General features: G+C 52.2%; 8 protein-coding genes across 8 annotated transcripts; 5 read left to right on the top strand and 3 right to left on the bottom strand.

Annotated features, from left to right (window-relative positions):
• Positions 1–513: 513 nt before the first annotated feature.
• On the top strand, positions 514–1,466 carry Z519_11280 (uncharacterized protein; the record flags this gene model as incomplete). The annotated part of the gene is made up of 2 exons (XM_016768992.1): positions 514–644; positions 719–1,466. The coding sequence occupies 2 exons, from the start codon at positions 514–516 to the stop codon at positions 1,464–1,466; spliced, it is 879 nt and encodes a 292-aa protein (XP_016614838.1).
• A 3,612-nt stretch (positions 1,467–5,078) lies between these two features.
• On the top strand, positions 5,079–5,765 carry Z519_11279 (uncharacterized protein; the record flags this gene model as incomplete). The annotated part of the gene is made up of 1 exon (XM_016768991.1): positions 5,079–5,765. The coding sequence occupies one exon, from the start codon at positions 5,079–5,081 to the stop codon at positions 5,763–5,765; it is 687 nt and encodes a 228-aa protein (XP_016614837.1).
• A 19-nt stretch (positions 5,766–5,784) lies between these two features.
• On the top strand, positions 5,785–6,804 carry Z519_11278 (uncharacterized protein; the record flags this gene model as incomplete). Its single annotated transcript, XM_016768990.1, has 1 exon — positions 5,785–6,804. The coding sequence occupies one exon, from the start codon at positions 5,785–5,787 to the stop codon at positions 6,802–6,804; it is 1,020 nt and encodes a 339-aa protein (XP_016614836.1).
• A 909-nt stretch (positions 6,805–7,713) lies between these two features.
• On the top strand, positions 7,714–9,570 carry Z519_11277 (uncharacterized protein; the record flags this gene model as incomplete). Its single annotated transcript, XM_016768989.1, has 9 exons — positions 7,714–7,914; positions 7,964–8,071; positions 8,123–8,212; positions 8,264–8,327; positions 8,380–8,443; positions 8,493–8,607; positions 8,653–8,867; positions 8,917–8,986; positions 9,037–9,570. 9 exons carry the CDS (start codon positions 7,714–7,716, stop codon positions 9,568–9,570), a joined length of 1,461 nt encoding a protein of 486 aa, XP_016614835.1.
• Positions 9,571–10,041: 471 nt separating this feature from the next.
• Z519_11276 (uncharacterized protein) lies at positions 10,042–11,463 on the top strand (the record flags this gene model as incomplete). Its single annotated transcript, XM_016768988.1, has 1 exon — positions 10,042–11,463. The coding sequence occupies one exon, from the start codon at positions 10,042–10,044 to the stop codon at positions 11,461–11,463; it is 1,422 nt and encodes a 473-aa protein (XP_016614834.1).
• A 144-nt stretch (positions 11,464–11,607) lies between these two features.
• Positions 11,608–12,822, bottom strand: Z519_11275 (uncharacterized protein; the record flags this gene model as incomplete). The annotated part of the gene is made up of 2 exons (XM_016768987.1): positions 11,608–12,423; positions 12,547–12,822. The coding sequence occupies 2 exons, from the start codon at positions 12,820–12,822 to the stop codon at positions 11,608–11,610; spliced, it is 1,092 nt and encodes a 363-aa protein (XP_016614833.1).
• Positions 12,823–14,330: 1,508 nt separating this feature from the next.
• Z519_11274 (uncharacterized protein) lies at positions 14,331–15,850 on the bottom strand (the record flags this gene model as incomplete). Its single annotated transcript, XM_016768986.1, has 2 exons — positions 14,331–14,609; positions 14,672–15,850. 2 exons carry the CDS (start codon positions 15,848–15,850, stop codon positions 14,331–14,333), a joined length of 1,458 nt encoding a protein of 485 aa, XP_016614832.1.
• Positions 15,851–16,601: 751 nt separating this feature from the next.
• Positions 16,602–18,194, bottom strand: Z519_11273 (uncharacterized protein; the record flags this gene model as incomplete). The annotated part of the gene is made up of 5 exons (XM_016768985.1): positions 16,602–16,732; positions 16,759–17,223; positions 17,279–17,558; positions 17,606–17,669; positions 17,725–18,194. The coding sequence occupies 5 exons, from the start codon at positions 18,192–18,194 to the stop codon at positions 16,602–16,604; spliced, it is 1,410 nt and encodes a 469-aa protein (XP_016614831.1).
• Between the last annotated feature and the right edge of the window lie 1,196 nt (positions 18,195–19,390).

Genomic DNA, 19,390 nt, shown 5'->3' with positions numbered 1-19,390 from the left:
CTTCCTTGGCACTTTCGTACACGTCGTATTCGTGGTGCCTGACATGCACTCTGGGACCACTCAGTCGAGCTGGGCGCCTTGTTAGTCAGGAGAGTTGCAAGCCCGGAATATCTCCTGATATTTGACATGTCAATATGATTGGGGTCTTCGTCCAAATACACGTCTTGACCGTCGACAATGAAGTGGCATCCACATAATGTGATCAGGAGACGTAGGCATCAAGCTGCTTCCGGTGCCTAGTCTCTGGAACATGGTGTGGTGTTTGTCGATTTTGAAGTTGCCTCGCCGTTTATCGTATTTCTCTCGTTTAGCGGCTTCGGCCAATTGGATGGATGCAATCTAACTCCCGTGTTCGCAGCGATCTTATGAGTAGCTGGAGGCCTAAGTTGCTTATGTCTCAAAAAATGTCGTCTCTCGACTCTAAAGATAGGCAGCGTTCTCATCCCCTCCTGTAACTCCTCAATCGATTGAATATCTCTCTGCTCCATTATTGCCGGGCATAGCGTTGAAGACATGGCCGAGGATCAGATTGGTGAAACTCCGGCAGCGCCTGAGAGAGAGGCGACCCCTATTTTCCGGCCCGCGGAACCACACGAGGATGACATGCTGTCTAGAATACTGTGTAATGCATTTCTTCCCCTCTGGTAAGTTGTCACTAAGACCTTGAGCTTTGAGCGTAAGGAGCAGCGTGTGTGATGAGCCAGCTGACGCTTTGCAGGAACCACAACTGGTTCCACGGCGTGTCACGGCCCCTAGAGCCCGTGATGATCGGCACGCCCACCAGCAAACCACATATGAACAGCCTGCAGAAGTCGAGGGTCCGCTTTTATCGAAGCCTGATCAGCATGACGAGGTTACTCGATGGCTTGGTTCTGGTCGCGGAGGTTAACCCGCCAGCGGTTGAATCTGACGCCAACAACGCGACGACCACCAAGCAGCCCGACATAGGAGCGGTCTTGCTTTGGCTACCTCCAAAGAAGCGAATGGGGACGTTCGATCTGCTCAAACTCTGGCGCTCCGGCTTCCTGGGCCTCATGCTGCCCTGGCACTACGGCCTGACGGGTTTCTACCGCATCCAGCTTGTCTTCGAAGAGAACATCCACAAGATGTGGACAAGGACGCTGCCGGACTTGCCGCCCCACGGGTTCAAGGAGGACGAATGCGGCTTCGTCCAGATGATCGCGAGCAATCCCAAATACGCCGGGAAGCGATACGCGTCGGCCCTGCTGAACTACAAGATCGAACAGCACTTTGCCGAGTTCCCCGATCGGCCCGTGATTCTCGACACGACGACAACACAGGGGATCCGCGCGTATGAGAAACTGGGCTTCAAGCTCCTCGCCGAAGTCCCTGTGGATAGCGGGACCGATGCGCAAGGGATGAAACTAAAGTCCAATGCGAGCGGGGAGATCAAGACGGAGGCGAGAGAGACTTGTATTCAGCGGGTTATGGCGAGACTTCCTTGAGAGATGAATCGCTCGATGCTCCGTTCGGAGAGCTCACACGAGGAGATCCGGTTTGATGCAGGGCTGAGTTGATCGTCCATTTTTGTCTCTGCGTTGAGAGCTGTAGTTTGCCGAACTGAGGCCTTGTTTGTTCTTTCTTTTTTTTTTCCCCTAGATAAGAAAACACAAAGGGAGCCAGGAGTCGATTCTAGAAACATGCAAAAACTAACACCAAGTTATTGGCATAGATATACAACTATGCATCATTTCCTCAGACTAGACAGAATCCCGCATCACTAGGTCACGTCTAGACTTACTTTAGGGTTGGGATGTGCCACTGCGCTGCCCCAAGACGTTGCACAATAACCACCTCGATGCAACAGGAATCAGCAGCTTATTTGGACTAACATGGCGGCCGCTGTCTGAGAATGGCGTCTCCATTATCTGTAGATGTGCTCTTGCAGAAATCCTCGGTTCAGACGTCGAAAGCTCGTGACTCCTGATCCGGATCGGCTGCTGCGACTCGAGCAAGAGGGCGGCAAGGCTGAAACCCCCTACAAACCACGTACTACTAGCATTCTTCAGCACTCTCATTCGAGGGGCCATAGTACACTGTGACGGGAACTCTAGGCTATTTACAAGCTCGGCGGCATCGTGCCCCGTTTAGCTGCGGGCATATCGCTCAGAGTAACTTCAACCAAGCAGAGATTGCGTGGAGTACAAGGCCTCAAGGATCCAAGGACTCGGGGCTCCCCTCGACCCGACTTCACTAAAGGTAGTCCTCCTACAACTACACACACTCTCAGATGCTAGCAAACGAGGACAAGCCACTGCTTAGTGGTGCTGACTCAAGAAGCACCGGACCGGTCACCGATCTACTTACAGTCGCAGAAAGGCCCCAGTTCTGAGGTCCATTCAAACCTAAGTAGTGCGTACCGCCTACCTACCAAGTATGGGAATACGGAGCAGGCAACGCGACTCCCCTTTGCATGCACGAGTTCAAGCTCCTAGGTTATACCCCATTCAAAAACCCGCTCCCCCAGAAGACTCGCTCGTTCCGAAGTACGTGGACCTAGCCAGACTCAACTACCTAGGTATCTAGTTCGATCTTCCCGCTTGAAAATTGTTGTTCGCTGGGCGACGAGGGGGGCAAGGGCTGGAGAAGGGGACTCGGTACACGGTAGCACGCACTGGTGCTGCTGCGCTATTGATATGGAACCAGTAGAAGCAGAAGGTATCGAAGATTCATGGTGTGGTATTTGTCCAATTCGATAGATGATCTCGTCAGCAGAGGTATATGGGTAGGTACGGTTATGGTGCCGCCATAGGAGTTGTCTATTGCTGAAAGACGGAGAAAATTGAAATTGAAACCTATCAATGATCGGGGTGAAACCGTGTCCAATCTCGAGGAAGGGACAAATGAGAAAACCATATGATCTTGCACATGGGTTTTGTAGATGCTAAAAAGACACTCGGAAACACGACACAGGACTAGCTCGTCGCTAAGTGGTCAAGCAGTCAAGCTCGACAACAACATAGCCAAGTTCCAAAACTCTGCAAATGGGCCATCGAACTCGTTGTCAACATGGGGAAACAGCTTCAATCGTTCTCGAACCGCCTCCCAATTCTCCACGTTGAATGGATGAGCCAGTTGCGCAATGCCGTGCAGGAAGAATACATGCTTTTGAGAGGTCGAGGATCCGTGAGTTCCCACAAAGTGTATCCACAACATGTTGGAGGCTACAACCTGTGGACCGTAGAGTGTAAAAGGAGTCAGCGGAAAGCTGTAGTGCCAAGTCGGCAGTGAGGCGTTCCAATAAGTGGTCTTTTGGTGTGTTTTTCAAGCAGTGGCAGCAACGACGAGCAGGCCAGCCGCTCGTAAGGGTTCGGAAAGATCGATGTCTTCGGTGAGATATAATTAGCTCGTATATGGTTAGATGGAGTACAGTAAGAATCCCGCAAAGAGACCGCGCGAGTTGAGATTGTCTTGACCAATTGGCCCTGGGGTTGATGACGCAGAATGGTAGAAGTCGTCTGTGGCCCGAAGCAACCATCCAAGACCATTGCGAGTAGGCGAAGCCTCGTCCATGCACAAGCAGTGCAATTTCTCAAGATCAGATTCTCCTTTTGGAAATTTTCGGGTATATAGCCTGTCGTCTCACATGTGCCATAGTATCTCTGAGAGATTTGGCTCCTATTTACTGATTTTTCGTACCTGCAGAAGATCAAAAACACCACGACGGGGCTCCTACATTTGCGCTGAAGATCCAGGTACTGGTAACCAAGTGACCGACGTTGAATCGAGCTTTGCTGTTTCTGATTAACAATGGCACCAGGTGTGTTTTCGGAATCGGGGTTATTAACGGACTTCGATTCGTGGTCGCAAGCTGCCACCTCGAGCAAGGGGTTGAGGAAGGGGGGCCCCTTAAGCAGCGGTCTTGAAAAGACTGAAAGGCCGTTCGAATTTTTTTTGTCAAGGCGTGGAACTTATTGTGCCACCACACGTGCATCTGAAAGGTTGGTCTGGACGTCTGAGAAAGGACAGTCCGGGATCCGTGAATCCCTTTTCTCGACCTTAACGAATCCGTTGTCCGATCCCCTGGATAGGGTCAAGTAGTCTGGGCCCTCATTCACTTCCAGGAATTCGGGTAGCAGTTCTTCCTTTGCCAAAGTCAATAGTATCGTGTTTCTGTCTTCGAACCAATCTCGGGATACGTGTCGATCTGCATTCTTGGCTTTGGCCTGGTCGCCCACATAAATCCAAAAGGGATCAGCTTCAACATGCTTCAAGCATAGAATAGGCGAGTGTCAAGAATAATAACTGTCGGCACCGTTGTGAGAAGTGAGACAGCGTCCGAGAAAGCCCAATCGATGCCCACCAGCGATGGCTAACACTGGGTCTGCTTAGTAACGTTAGGGTGCCATCCCCCGCGGTACACCTTATACACGTAATGGGTGCAAGTGTGCCTACCAGCCTTAGACCTTCGGTTAGGATAAACTAGGATGGATGAGCTCTGTTGGCTGCAACAAGCCAGCAGCCGTGCCAGATCAGGCTCTGCACAGGATAGACAACCTGTGACAGATTCGGACCCCAGCAACAGGATGTTGCTTGAACTTCGAGGCTAGCCTCAAACCCTCAGCCCTACAGACCTCCCTCCTCGTATGGCAGGACAGGAGCGGCGGGTCGTTTCCAGCCAAATTACCCGAACAGGGACGTGAAGAGATACTGGACTTTGGTAGTCCAAATTTGTGTGCTGGAACACATCAATTCTGTCCAAAATATATCCAATCCTTGCTTCACCTTGTCCCTGTCTCCGGATATGCTCACCAAATCGGCAAGTCATGCTTGCTAGTTGGGACCAAGGCTGGGCCACCAGCCTTTCCCAATGCCCCCTGCGCATGGACATGTTGCACCTGTGCTGGCTGGGAGGAACCGGGGTGATGAGCATTATTCATCTCGCATATGGTTTGCTTCAAGGCCCTCTAAAACCATGCGAAGATGTGGTTTTAGTCCTCCAGTGCTCCCGCACACCTCCTCGATGATGTCTCATAAGAGCGTTGTTTGGGACATCAGCAAGAATCCCATACTCTCCCAATCATCGCCAGCTAACGACTATAGCAAGAGACGACTCCATGCCTGAAGCCCAGACATATTGTGTCCCAGACCAAATAAACTCGCGAAATCCGATTCTGGTTTGTAGCGCTGCTCAAGCCTCCTCAAATGGCTTCTGCGACGGCGTCTTCGACTATATTATAGTGGGTGGCGGCATTGCTGGCTGCATGCTCGCTTCTCTCCTGTTGAAATCGAAACCATCGCCCTCTGCTCTGTTGATTGAAGCCGGCCCTGATATGTCAAATCACCCACTAACCCAGGCTCCTTTGGCCTGTTTTGCCGCACACGGATCCGACATTGACTTGAATTATAAAACTGTACCTCAAGCCCACCTCGACAACCGACTTCTATATGAAGCCGGTGGGAAAGCCTTCGGTGGCGGTAGCGCAACCAATTATGCCACCTGGACTCGTGGATCGAAATTCGACTATGACCGACGGGGTGGACTCCTGGGAGATTCGAGATGGAGTTATAACGGGCTCCTACATTATTTCGAGAAGATTGAAAGAGACTATATATCAACTGTAGCAGTATCGGAGAGCAGCTCTAGCCGCAAATATCCATTGCGCGATCAAGTGTTGAAGGCATGGCTTGGTCTTGGACTGGATAAAATCGCAAACGCCAACAGTGATGATCCCATAGGGTGTCAGAGAAATGGTCGAGAGCTGGAAGGATGGGGGAAGGCAGCTGACGAGCATAGCGTTTGATTTGACAGGTATCACAGTCATGACGGAAATACTGTCGCAAGAGGTGCTTCTCGAGGAGCGAAAGGGGAAGCTGGCCACTAAAGGAGTACAACACTATGACGGCAGGCATTTTCTGGCATCAAAAGAAGTCATCCTCTCGGGAGGGGCTTTTCGCACGCCACAACTTCTCATGCTCAGTGGTATTGGTCCAGCCGCAGAATTGAAGAAAGCGAACATCCCAGTACGACTCGACTTACCTGGAGTCGGCCAAAACTTTTACGACCACCTTCTTGTGGGATTTGCTTTCCGACTCAAGGACCCTTCATTGGGTCTTGCCATGGGCGGCGCAGCCGGTCCTTGGGCAGACCCAGCATACCAGTCTGGTCTTGCTGCGGATTGGATTGTAACTGAAAAGGTTCCGAGGTCTATTCTGGAGGAGGCTGTGAAGAAAGACTTGGCCAGCGATCGATCTCGGGATCAAGACGAATATGTCATGTCTCTTGAACCTCGGTCGACACACCTTGAATCAGTAATGATATACGTACCCGGTGGCCCACCTATTGCCAATCTGCATGCTCCATTTGACGGAAACCATATAGGCGCCGTGGTTGGAGTCATGTCTCCGACCTCTCGCGGCAGCATCAGCATATCTTCCACCTCAGCACTAGACCCTCCAGTCATTGATCCCAACTATAACGCAACAAGTGTCAACCACACACTTATGCGTTACGCCATTCGCCGCTTGCTCGATGCTGTTCACAACTCGATGTCTGTCGTGATCGATTCGGAGAATCCTCCGCCTCCATTCGAAGCCTTGACCATTTCGTCTTCTGATGAAGCAATCGATGCCCGGGTGAATTCCGAAGCCCGTTCTTTCTTCCATGCGGCGGGGACAGCCAGTATGGGGTCCGTAGTGGACACGAAGCTACGAGTCAAGGGCGTTAGTGGCTTACGAGTCGTGGATGCAAGCGTGATTCCATTGCCAATTGGCGCCCCCCTTCAGGTGGCGACCTATGCCATTGCTGCTCAAGCCGCGGATTTGATCGGGCGGGAGGAATGAGTATCATGATACCCATTCAGGTTAAGTTGGATGGCGATGACTTTAGGATCCGGAATTCAGAGGTTCCTGTTGAGATTCCCCTGACTTGCCTCGTGGCCGTTGGGAGCAACAGAACAACATTACCCTCACCTTGCCAGAGAAAAGCTTTAGATGATGTCCGATCAAAGATTCCTCGTGTTTCTTGCAGGCTCGTCGATTAATAGGACGGAATGACAACCCGATTCTGGGATCCCGAGGTAAACGATGAAATCCGACAAAAGTACAAGGGACAACCTTGCACCGTTTGTTCGAGCGCTGGCGCAGAGGATTGCATTGCCAGAGGCCGCACTAGCCCGGCGTGATTCCCCAGATTCTGCAAGGCTAGCGTTGTGTAAGACGGCGGCCAAGCCAGCCTCCCCGCGGGCAAGCCACTAGTCAATCGGACCAAGAGCCTCAATCTGGTCAGGTTGCCAACACAAATAGTCCTGTATGCCTGTATATTGCGAAGGCTCTTTTGCTCGCTTCGAGTCAGCGACGGCTAGCTATTGCTGTAGCGTGACACCCTCACCATGTCCTGGATCTTACCAGGTAAATGTTTCCCTAAAAGCTTGGCACCAACGCGGCAACTCATCTGAATGGTGAGGGCCAAGCTGCCATGGAGAGGGGTAAACCGTACAGCATGCTTGAACAGCACATCACACTACCAGACAAGAACGGCCAAGGGTCTTGGACATGCGGATTGATTCCTCACACTGAGTCTGCCACGCCTGGGCACAGATGATGCATCCAGAACCATAAATGCCCAGGTCTTCCACCTTTCAACTCGTGCAAGATATCCCTGCTTGAGTTGGAACTGAGCGCATAAGACGTAAGTCAGCACATCTCCACAGGGATCACCTTTCGCGTTTGAACTACATCGTTCCAGACATCATGTCGTCCACAGATGAGAAATACAATGAAACAACCGGCCACTTGTCGGATTTGAGTACCCAGGAGCAGCCACAAAGCCCAAATGAAGACCTGCCGTATTACGACAAGCACGCTGAAAGTAAGCTGATTCGAAAGATTGATTTGCGTCTTCTCCCGATCCTGGGCGCTTTGTACTCGATTGCCCTCATTGATCGTGTCAACGTAGGACAAATCCTCCACTTGGGTGTGCCGTCAACACTGACTCGACCAGGTTTCCAATGCACGGGTTGCCGGCATGGGAGAGGACCTTCACTTGGAGATTGGAAATCGATATACTGTCGTCTTAGTGGTGTTCTTTCCTCCGTACTTCTTGTTCGAGGTGAGAAATCTTCATGTATATATAAAGGCGTCCAAATTGAACGCTTTGCAGTTACCGTCAAACATTATTCTCCGTCGAGTCGGAAGTGCTAATTGGCTCTCATTCATTGCCTTTGCGTGGGGATGTGTCATGATTGGTCAAGTAGGAGGCGTCCTTGGTCTCACTCTGTGCTTTGTGCCTAACACACGATAGGGATTCGTCAAGTCGTACGAGGCTCTCGCTGTCTGCCGTACGTTGCTTGGATTTTTCGAAGCAGGTGAGGAAATCCTTTCCCCATGCTTGAAGTGAACTGATGGAGTGCTTGTAAGGGTTCTTTCCGGGATGCGTGTACTTGATCAGTTGCTGGTATGTGCGATATGAGGTCCAAAAGCGGTACGTTTCAACGCCCCTCATTGAAAGCGTAAAGTCTTAATCTCTCCAGCCTTGCCTTCTTCTATATTCTGTCCGTTCTCGTCGGCGGCTTCTCAAATATTCTCGCATATGGTCTGATGCAGATGGAGGGTGTTGGTGGTCTGCGGGGATGGCAGTGGATTTTTGTAAGACGATACCGCAGGCGTGTGTTCATAGCTGACAGTGAACAGATAATCGAAGGCCTGATGACAGTGACCGTTGCCGTTATTGCATGGTTCATTATTGTCGACTTTCCAGACAAGGCTGAGAAAAAGGGTCTCTTAACCCATGAGCAAGCCGCCTTCGTTGTCCAACGGATCGAGAATGACCGAAGAGATGCTATTCCTGATCCTCTCACATGGGCCAAGTTCTGCCATCATCTCAAAGACTGGAAACTCTGGGTTTTGTATGCCAGCCCATCTCACGCGTCTTCCCATTCCTCTAACAATTCCTAGTGCGACAATGTTCATGTCGACGACTATGCCAGCTTATGCATTTGCATATTTTACCCCAGTCATAATCCAGGTATGCTTTATGCTGACCTCTCCATGGAAGTGGAGCTAACCCTGTGACAGGGTATGGGATACACTGCTGGAGTTGCCAACTTACTATCTGCACCTCCGGTTGGCGCAGCAGTGATCAGTGCTTTGTCATTCGCTTGGGTCGGCGATAAATACCACAAGCGCGCCCCTGTGATTATAGCTCAAGCACTCATCATCATTGTTGGGCTCATGATTACCGCCTATCACAGAGCTGACGGAGTTCGATATTTTGGCCTATTCCTTGGTATTGCTGGTTGTCAAGGAAATGTTCCCGCCATCCTTGCATATCAATCGAACAATATTCGGATGCAGTCCAAGCGCAGTGTCGGTAGCGCTCTTCAGATCGGATTCGGAGCAATTGGCGGCATCATCGCCTCGACCGCTTTCTCTCAAAAGGAAGCTCCGACATATAGGAGCGGGTTGTGGACTACCGCAGCACTGCAGCTCTATATACTAGGCTCTGTCTGTTGCACTTCGTTCTACTTCTGGAGGAAGAATAACCAGGTGGATGATGGGACCCTGGAGAAGCCAATTGAGGGACATGAGGGATTCAAGTACACGCTCTGAGTTGGTGAGGAATGGCGAGACCGGGCGCGTAGTTTGAAGGCGGACAGTGATATGCCAACAGAAGCTTTACTAGAAGATATGTTTGAGATGCGTTCGGTAAGTTGATGATCTCAAGTATCAGAAATAGGTAAAGAAGAGAAGAAAAGACACCGTGTTTGATCGAGTTCTCTTTCCTCCGGTAACTCTGGTCAGCTCTGGTCAATCTCTGGTTCAGAAATGCACTTTACATCTGTATGCTCCGCTGTACTACACCCGTCCAGGCATTTTTTCCTGCAACCGTATTTTCCAAAATCTTCCAAACTCCGCCTCGTGTGCCATCGAATGGGCCAAACTCCTTGTTCAACGCTGTCCTGGTCGTCCTGTCGGTCGCTGTAAAACCAACTATGCCAGGACACTGGGGCGATTCAAGCAAAGGTCGCCTCCTTGCCTTGGAGCATCAAAAAAAGTAACCCTCGCACACACAGAGACATAATGCCCAACAAGAAATCCAAACCCAATGCGTCGAAGGGCAAAAGTCCTGCTCATCCATCTGGACCGGCGAAAGCTGCTGTGTCTGTGGCGCCTACAACTCCCGAAGAAACGACTCCTTACATACCTCTGACTCTACCCAAGCCAAGCATCGATGACGACTTCTGGACCAAGAATGCCCGCGCGAAAGCTCTAATACTGTCAACGTTGGTCCCAGGGAGCGAAGCATGGAAGATTGCTGAGCCAATTGAAATCGCGTCAGATATCTGGAGGGCATTGGAAGATCACTTTACTCCCAAGCGTATGAAGGCCTGGGCGAAACAACGAAGTTCTGCGGAGGCAAGCAACACCATGGCAGCTGTTGCCGACGATGGTGCCAGTTCTGGTGCAAGTAAGAGTGAAGCGGAACCTGTCAACGGCAAACTCTCGTCTTCTTCGAACTCTGTCCCAAGCTCCGTGCCCGGAAAATTGTTGGACAACGCGGATAAATATATGGACATGTCCAAAGACAAAATTTCAATACCGCGATTGGACGGGATCATATCGTCTGGTTTTTCGGGAGAGGTTTCTACGAACGTAGAGGATGCTCGCAGAGCGCTGGAAGCCTTCGACATTGCAGATATTGCAAAGAGTATAGCAAAGGAGTTCGACAAGCAGCAGAGGGGTGCAACTGTGCATGAGACTGTGCATGAGACTCTGCCTGAGACAACGCATCAGAGTGAAGCTCGGATGGGTCTCGAGGTGCAACAAACCCAATCACAGGCTCAAACCGAGTTTCTATCTCAAATTCGGTCGCAAATTCAGGCCCACGCTACGGCTCATGGTCAGGTAAAGCCTCAACCCCAGGCCCAATCGCAAGCTCAAGCCCAGCAACAGGTTAATGTGCAGGCCCAAGCTCAAATTCAAGTTCAAGGCCAGAGTAAGGTCAAAGTACAGGTTGACGCTCAAGCCCAAGTCCCAGCCCAATCGCAAGCTCAACCTCAATCACAAGCCGAAGTTCAGCCCCAGGTTCAAAGTCATGCCCAAGGTCAAAGTCAAGCCCAACCTGCACCTTCCCAATCCGCTCCCGGAGCAGGTATCCCACGACTCTCGACACTGACGCCTTCGGGACGCTGGAAAGCGCACCCGGTCAAGCATGACAGCTACCTTAGCGAACAACAAGCACTGATCTTCGCCCGGTACGACGAAGACCGCAAGAAGCAGATCCAAGTGGCCGCGACAAAGGTGCTCATGCAGAAACTCCCGACGCGGGACATGAGGCTTCTGTGGGCCGTGCTGTACGGAGGCGAGGATGCGCCCTGGCCCGGGTCATGCTCGGCCGTCATCCCTGGTGTGACAACCCTGCAGTGGCAGAATAAGAGCTATGAGATGGATTACAAGACACTAGGGTGGAGCTGGAACAGCAAAGCAGACGAGAAAGGATGAGGGGAAAAAAAGGGCTGCGATGATTGAACAAGAGTTCAAGTGCATTTGAGCGTTCAGAGGGTATCAACAATGCGACGAGATATCGCGTGCGGACTTCGTACCCAACTCGTCTGCAGAGAACGCGCACTTAGTCCATCTTCCAACTCACCGCGAAGCTCCAAATTCCCCAAACCAAGACAGCAACAATGCCACCAAGACAATCAGCAACGCGCTCGGCCCAGTGACTACTCGCTCAGCAGTACTCTTCTCCCTGATATAGGAGACATTCTGCGCCATCGAGATAATATCCCTCGTCACATGCCCCGTCTGTGCCAGCTGCCTCAACTGATCCCCAAACGTGGCCAAGATCTTTGTACTCCTACCCGCAGGACAGAATACGACCTCAAAGCCTCCACCCTGAGGAATGATGAACGTGGAAGTCTGGTCGTCATACGCATAACTGTATGCGTCCGGACATAGCTTCTTCGCCTGCTGCGAGTACAGGCTAGGGGAGCAGGTGGCGGGTGTTCCGTGATTACCGGTACAACAGTACTTAGCCTTGTTCCACTTTGCACAGGCGCTGAGGCACGGGTTGAAGATGGGTCGCTGGATGCTGTCATCGGGGTAAGGATAGACGCCGTCGCCTGGTTTCGTGGGTGGAGTAAGTTGGAGGGGCCATGGACACCAGTCTTGCACGAAGGAGGAAGTAACAGACTGGTCTAGGGGAAGTGGATAGGTGGAATTAGTGCCGAAGTCGGCGTCTGGGCTGTCGCCTACGGGCGCGAGAAGGGAAGAGGTTCCGATGCAAACGGGGTTTGTGAGGTTGGGTGGGATATCGGTCAGATTCGCGTTCCCGCTCTCCCTAAGTAGGGAAATGATGCCCACGGGGATGTTGTAGCCGTCGACCAGCGAGATGTCGTAAAAGCATTGGTTGGTATTTGACGACATGGTGAATTCAGCCAATGTTGCCGGTGCGTGTCCCTGAATGCCACCATGTCAAAATCAGCAAGTCTTGTTCAAAGAATATTTTATCACACACACTTGCTCGGTCGCCAAAGCTGTGACGACGGAGAGGAAGCAAAAAGGTTGAAGCGAACCACTCACCGCACCCTGGCACTGCAAAAACATGCCACAATCGCCCGTCTGGCACGGACTGCCTCCCTGCCCGCTCGACGGACCCGAGCCCGATCCTGCCGTCGTGGGGAAACTGCAATTCGTACGAGCCCACACGCGTCCCTTCCAGTCGAGGCCGACAGTCTGCGCCTTCGTGGCGCCCGGGCCGAGCAGGAAGCCGGAGCTGGCGGGCCCGGTGCCGGACTGCGTGAGGATCGCCGGCCAGATGGGTTCTCTGCAGTTGTTGGTGACGCGCAGCGGGAGCATTGTGACGTCGTCGGCTGCTTGGACGGTCGATGGTGCTCTCAGGAGGAGGCCGGCGGCGGAGAAAGAGAGGATTGTGAACGCTTTTGATGACAGCCGAGATGTGTGCAAGGAGGAGGCATGTTGTTTGGCATGGTGGTGCTGGCGCTGGCGTTGTCGTGGGCTGGGCTTCTTTGCATGATTCCCACCCAGATGCCCCTTCGACAAACGGTCTCCTCTGGCCATGACCAGCTAGCTAGTGGCGAAAGAAGGCGACGGCGGGCGTTCGCCGTTCACCTCACCCTCGCCCTGCGTTTGACCTGCTTCAAAGCTGTCGATGTCCGAGGAGGTTCGTGGAACAAGCAAGCTCTTGCGATGTTGGGGAGGCTTAGCTTGATCGTTCTTCCCGAATCGGACTGCAGCGTAGCAAAGAAAGTCGTGCCTAAATGGACACGAGATTCCTTCCTGATTCTTGTTGATATTCGAACTCTCGAAAAAAGAATAGTCGTAGAAGAAGACGGGGATGGGTATGTATAACCGAAGAGGCATGGAGTCTAACGATGCAGTGTTGTTGACTTATCTATGTTTGCAGCCGGCCTTGGATGCTCGTAGCGGAGTGAGTGTCTTCAGAATTTCTGGCCCGCGTCGTAGATATGTGGGAAGTTGCGATCCAGGGATAGCAAGGTAGCAAGGTAGGTAGGTATGTAGGTATATCAGAAGGTGCTGAGCCCATCGGCCAAGATTCATACCCCAGCCTCTGCTTGCTTGCTTGCTTGGCTCAGATGTCGATCGTAATTACAAACTACGCCCGAAATTGGCGTAGATCAATCCAGCCCGCCAGACTTACTGATAGACAGACACAGACATTGACGGCCAATTAGGTGGGATAAAGACATGAGTACGTCCACGCGTCAAAGAGGCAGATGATGGGGCACGCTCCAATGACGGGTACGCAAGGAAGGCCATGCCATGAGATGTTTCCCTCGTGGTTGCTTGCTTGTTTGTCCTTCCTTGGTCGTTTTGCCAGAGATCATCGACCCTCAATCCTGCCCTGCCCAAGCCTGCTCTGCCCTGCACCTTGCTTGCTTGGTCGTCTGCACGCGCCCAGGCGCAATGTGATGTCATTGGCGTCGCTAGTTGGCGAGATGGGCTTGTACTGGGTAGATAAGGTGGCGGTGCAGATACCCAAACCCTGTTTCGTCTCTGTGGCTTGTGAGGGGCTTAACTACTGGAGAAGAAAGGGAGAGAAAACGAAATGGATAATAGTCCGCTCAGGCTTCATGGTGCTGTAATGGAACCGACGGAGAAAACATTACCTCAGCTACGAAGACACAAAGAAAAAGGAGAAGGAAATCCTGTCATGTTTAACCCCTGTTGCTCCCGACTCGCCTCTCGCTTGAATTGGGCCACATCGCATCGGGATTTTACCAAGTACATGCCCCAGACTGACATATTCTACCAGGAAAACAGTTCCCGCACATGCATGGATTTCTTCCCATCTGCTACATGACATGGCACCAGCCTGTGGGTGACTAAGACGCGATCGGACAGTTCCGATCATAGACCTTGTAATTGCTATTCCCAGGTACCACGTTGGCAGCCGTGAGCGTCGAGCCGTGGAACTGGTAGCACACCGCGGCCGCCTCCCAGACCATGTACGCGGTACAATAAGATATCCCTTCGGGATACGATTGACAATTCGCAGCACATTCGGCGAGAGTGTAAGGGAGGTAACCTGGTAGTGAAGCCATGCCTCCTATCGTGCCGATGACGCCGCAGATCATACTTGGTGTTGGCGACGCACTCTGGGTCTACGAAAACGAAAGGGTTAGTTAACGGTCTGTCAAGCCATAGGTGAGGGACTGAGACTTACTGTAGTTGTCGTTGTCGTTGTCGTTGTCGTGGTGGTAGTGCTGGTACTGGAGCTGGACGTGGCTATGAGCGCATCTAAAGTTGTCGAAGTCGTGCTTGTCGCCGTACTCGTCGAAGATGGGACCGAGGATGTTGTCGTTCCCGCAGAAGAAGTAGACGTGGTAGGATCCGAGGTCGTCGACTGAATGGATCTTGACGTGGAGGTGGTGCTTGGAGACGAGGTAGTCTGGGGATCTGCCGTAGATGTCGGGGGGGTACCAGGAGAAGAAGATATGGTACCAGTACTCGAAGTGGTTGACAGGGTGGAAGACAACGTGGACGTTGGCGCCGATGAAGATGGTTCCAACGATGTAGTAGTGCCAACGCGAGAAGCCGACGAAGTCGTGCTTGAAGTGGTGTCAGTGCTGGAGGTATGAACACTCGTTGTGGTATGGCTGCTGGTTGAGGCGGTGCGAATAATCGGCAGAGGATCGGTGCTTGCTGAGGCCGTATGGGTGGTCGTCGACGTGCTGCGAGCACTAGAGGTAGTATGAGGACTTGTTGAACTGCTGTAGATGCTGGATGTGGTAGGAGCACTCGCAGGGTCGGTGGTTGCTGATGCTGTATAGCTGCTAAAGCTTGGATGAGGGTTCGATGTAGTATGAGTACTTGGGCTACTCGAGCTCGTACTGGTGCTTGAGGCAGGGTCTTTCCCGAGGGTCGTACGCCTGCTTAAGGTTGTGCTCTCGCTCGTACTCGGAGCGGACGTCGAATGAGTCGAAGGAGGTATCGTGATTATGAAGTTGCTCGTCTTGTGGTCATGGTTCAAAGCCGACGTCCGAGAACTGCTGTGAGTCTTTGAGGAATGAGGCTGGGGACGGCTCCTGGTCCTCGTTTTCGTGGTGCGCGAATGTGAGGTAGGCTTCGATGACACCGAAGCCGCGCCACCGATCGACTCCCAATCACCCCATGTAAGATGGCCGTCTGTACGAGTGGCAGGGATCGTAGGGTGCGTAAATGTTGACCACGTCGATACCCAATCTTGCCAGTCAACAGTCTCCGTTGACTCCGCACAAGGACAGACAGTGTGAGTGTTGGTCTTTGTCAGTGTAATTACCACGTCCCATTCATTTGTCCATGCCTGAGCAGCAGACAGGAGGAGAAGAAGAAGAAGCGAAAGAACGGAACGTAAGGCAAGCATTTTCGTGGATAGAAGGCCAGGAAAGAAAAGTATGATTGGGCGGAACGACGATAAAGGTGCGAAACAATTCTGAAAGAGTGACTGATTCAGAGGAACATGAAGAGGATGAAAAGGTGGGATTGAGGACTATTTACAAAGTGTTTGAAGAGGCGGTAGACCCACCAAGACAACCATCTCAGACCTACCGTATGGCCTCAGGGCAGGCTGCTGAGAATCTGGAGGCACACCCGTCAGTTATCGGAAAGGCAGTTGTGGACATAGGCCTTCGTCAGTCCCGGGATGCTGGCCGACATGGACCAGCAATTTGGGAAGTGCAAAGTGCGAGCGTTCTTCTTTTCGTGGCGAGCTGAATGCGCAGGAATGAGAAACTCAATTGGATCTCGCATTGGAAATCGCCATGTGGTGCAAGGCTGTGGGTCAATAGCCAACAGTCTATACCAGTTTGGAAAGGAAGCCGTTCCAGAACCTCACCCGCCCGAGTCCCCCCGCCCCTAAAGGGAATCCCGAGCCCCGTCTCTCTTGCCTGAAAAGGGGGGTGCTAACCAAGCGCCGACAAGCTTGACCACTGCAAGCATGCTCGAATTTGCCATCTTGCCTCCAAATGGGCATTCAGGTCGTTTTGTGTCAGCCGAGCACCACCTGATGCGCCTCGTCGCTCGTCGTACGGTAAACAAGAGAATCATTTTTGGTACACAGTTTAACCGAGTGTGTTCTTGCTCCTACCTCAGTTGTCCACATGGCCGCCCAATGTTCACAGAGTCAGCGAAACATGCTTGCTGAATAGGAATTCCCCGATGCCATAAGCAGCGCCATTGCTTCCCCACCCACTTCCCTTGAATCCTGTCTGTGCCGCTGAGACTTCATTGACCGTGAGTGAGCGACCTGAACATATATAGAAGAGTGCTTACCATTTACAGACATGGTGTGAGAGTTGATCTGGACCTGGCCGAATTCGAGGTCTCTAGCCACCGCCAGTCCCTTCGCATGGTTCCTTGTAAAGACCGAGGCGGAAAGTCCATATGGTGTGTTGTTCGCCAGTACCAACGCCTCTTCGTCGCTGTTGACCACATACAAGGTCGCAGACAGAGCAAAGGACTCTTCGTGGGAGAGCCGAGACTTTGATCTCACGTCCGTCAAGATCGAAGGCTCAAGGGAGGTTCGGCCCGTGTATTTGGCGGTGCCGACGAGATACTTGGCATCATCAGCCACGGCTTCTTCGTGGGCGCGTTTTGCCGCCTCTATCGTGATGGCGTGGCCAGTCGAGGGCACAGCTTCCGTTGCCTCGACGAGCAGTTGGATAAATTCCTGGGCCACCTTCTGATGTACGATGATTCGTTCAGTGCCGAAACAGATCTGGCCGTGGTGGGCGACCGCTCAGACTTGGTGAGACATGCTTCATCATACACAGAAACAGCAGGGTGGACATACTTCCTCGAACGCAATTCTCCGCAGCAGCCTTCAAATCTGCGTCTTCAAGGATAATGACTGGACTTTGATCTCCCAACTCCATCAGGACAGGCTTTAGATGCCTACCCGCAATACTCCCTATAATCCTCCCAACCGCGGCACTACCAATAAATTCGACCTTTCTCAGAGCCAGATGGCTGATGATAGCTTCAGTGACAGCGGGGCCATCGGCACGAGAACATTGAATCTTGTTCAATGCCCCAGCGGGAAGTCCCTCTTCGGTGAAGACTTCAAGTACCAACTGGTGAGTCCATGGACATAGTTCGGAGGCCTTGAAGACAAGACAACGGTACAACCTGCTGCGAGGGCAGCTGCAATGCCACGGCAGGCTAGAATGATTGGAGCATTCCATCTGCCACCCGGTGAGTAAGAGGATGTCAGATGGTTGAAGAGCAAATCGAACTTACGGTATGACAGTAAGGACGACACCAACGGGCTCTCGGAACACCAATGAAGTTGTTCCAGAGACCTCCGAATCAGGAATGCTCCCGTGCACGGTTGAAACATTGGCAGACGTCTCTCTCACAAACTTCGACGCATAGGTCACTCCAAACTCGGGCCAATGCGGATCACAACTAGTCTCCGAGATCTCTCTCTTCGCCAACTCTTCAGCCTTTGTCTCCAGGATGTCAGCAGCCTTGTTCAGCACCGCTCGGCGCCGAGACAGCGGCGTCTTCCTCCACGTCTTGAAGACCTCGGCAGCGGTCTCGACAGCCTTGATTCCGACGTCGACCGTCGCGCTCTGGGCACAATGAATGGCGTTACCGGTCGAACCTTGAATAACCGGGAAATTCTGAGATTCGGGCAGAGAGACGACATCTCCTCCAATGACGTTGGGCACGACGACAGCGCCGGAGGAAGATATCTGGAGATACATCGTTGGAGATTTTGCTCCGAAAATTGCTGTTCCGCCCTCGTAGCTGCAACACTGGAGTCGCCACTGGAGTATAAATACCTTTAGAACACCCCTAACAGGGAGTCACGTGGATAAGGAAATCAGGCTGCCAATTCTGATCCTTGCTTCTCATGTAGATATTGTTAGCCTTCGACGTCAGTCAGTCAGTCAGCGAGATAGACGGCAGCGCAACGCAATGGATGACGTTAACCAAATGCAGTAGTTTCTCGTATGGCCGGCCGGAACGCGAATGGATACTTGCCAGAGGCAGAATGTTCTCCTCGCTGTTCCAACTTCCAATCCAGTTGTTAGGTGAACCTCTCCAGACATGGCCGCAGGTTAGTTGCTGGACTCGAAGAAAGTCGAGAGCTGGAGCACAACACCTTGCTCGACGCGCAGCCAACGCGGGCTGGCGGATCAGCGAGCGGAGTTGAAAGGAAGAGGGACCTGTTGTTTTCAGCCGCTCTTCATGCTACCATAGCCAAGCACCTACAGTGCAAATACCATACCGTGGTTTACCTCCTGCGGAGCTACCTCCCCGGGTTGTGGGAACTGTAACTGTACTGTGACGGCCCCGAGGAAAGGAACGAGGGTTGTCAGGATCGCATTCTCTCATCGATTGTCTCAAAGCGAGCCAGATCTTTCCAGCAAACAAGGGATTGAAATTACCTTTCCCCATTGTCATGTCAATGTCAAAGTTTTTGTTTAAGCAGTCGGAGAGGTCTTGGTTCCACCGTCCCTGGACGAACTGGGGTGCTGCTACTCACACCCTGCACCTCGACAAGGTGCCTCTCCATCGCGGGGCGTCCTCCTCTTTCCAAAATCCCGTAGAACCGCTTTCTACCCTTGCAAATTGGATGTTGCCAACCCATCATGAAACCCGTAGGTCCTGCTCTTCAAATCATTCATGGCCTTTTCTAAGCCTACACTTCAAATCTAATTTCACCACATTTTGGTGCCCAACTCCCACACACAATCTCAAGCCACATATGGACTTAGAGGGGTTTGTAGCTCATGTTGATCCGCAGCTTACTTAAGTTGAATTCCTCCCTCTCTCTGTCTCTATCGCTATCTCTGTCTCTATCGCTGTCTCTGTCTCTGTCGCTGTCTCTGTCTCTGTCGCTGTCTCTGTCTCTGTCGCTGTCTCTGTCTCTGTCGCTGTCTCTGTCTCTGTCGCT

Source organism: Cladophialophora bantiana (genome assembly GCF_000835475.1).
Source record: "Cladophialophora bantiana CBS 173.52 unplaced genomic scaffold supercont1.21, whole genome shotgun sequence".
NCBI lineage: Eukaryota > Fungi > Ascomycota > Eurotiomycetes > Chaetothyriales > Herpotrichiellaceae > Cladophialophora > Cladophialophora bantiana.
This window is presented reverse-complemented; position numbering and strand designations above follow the sequence as displayed.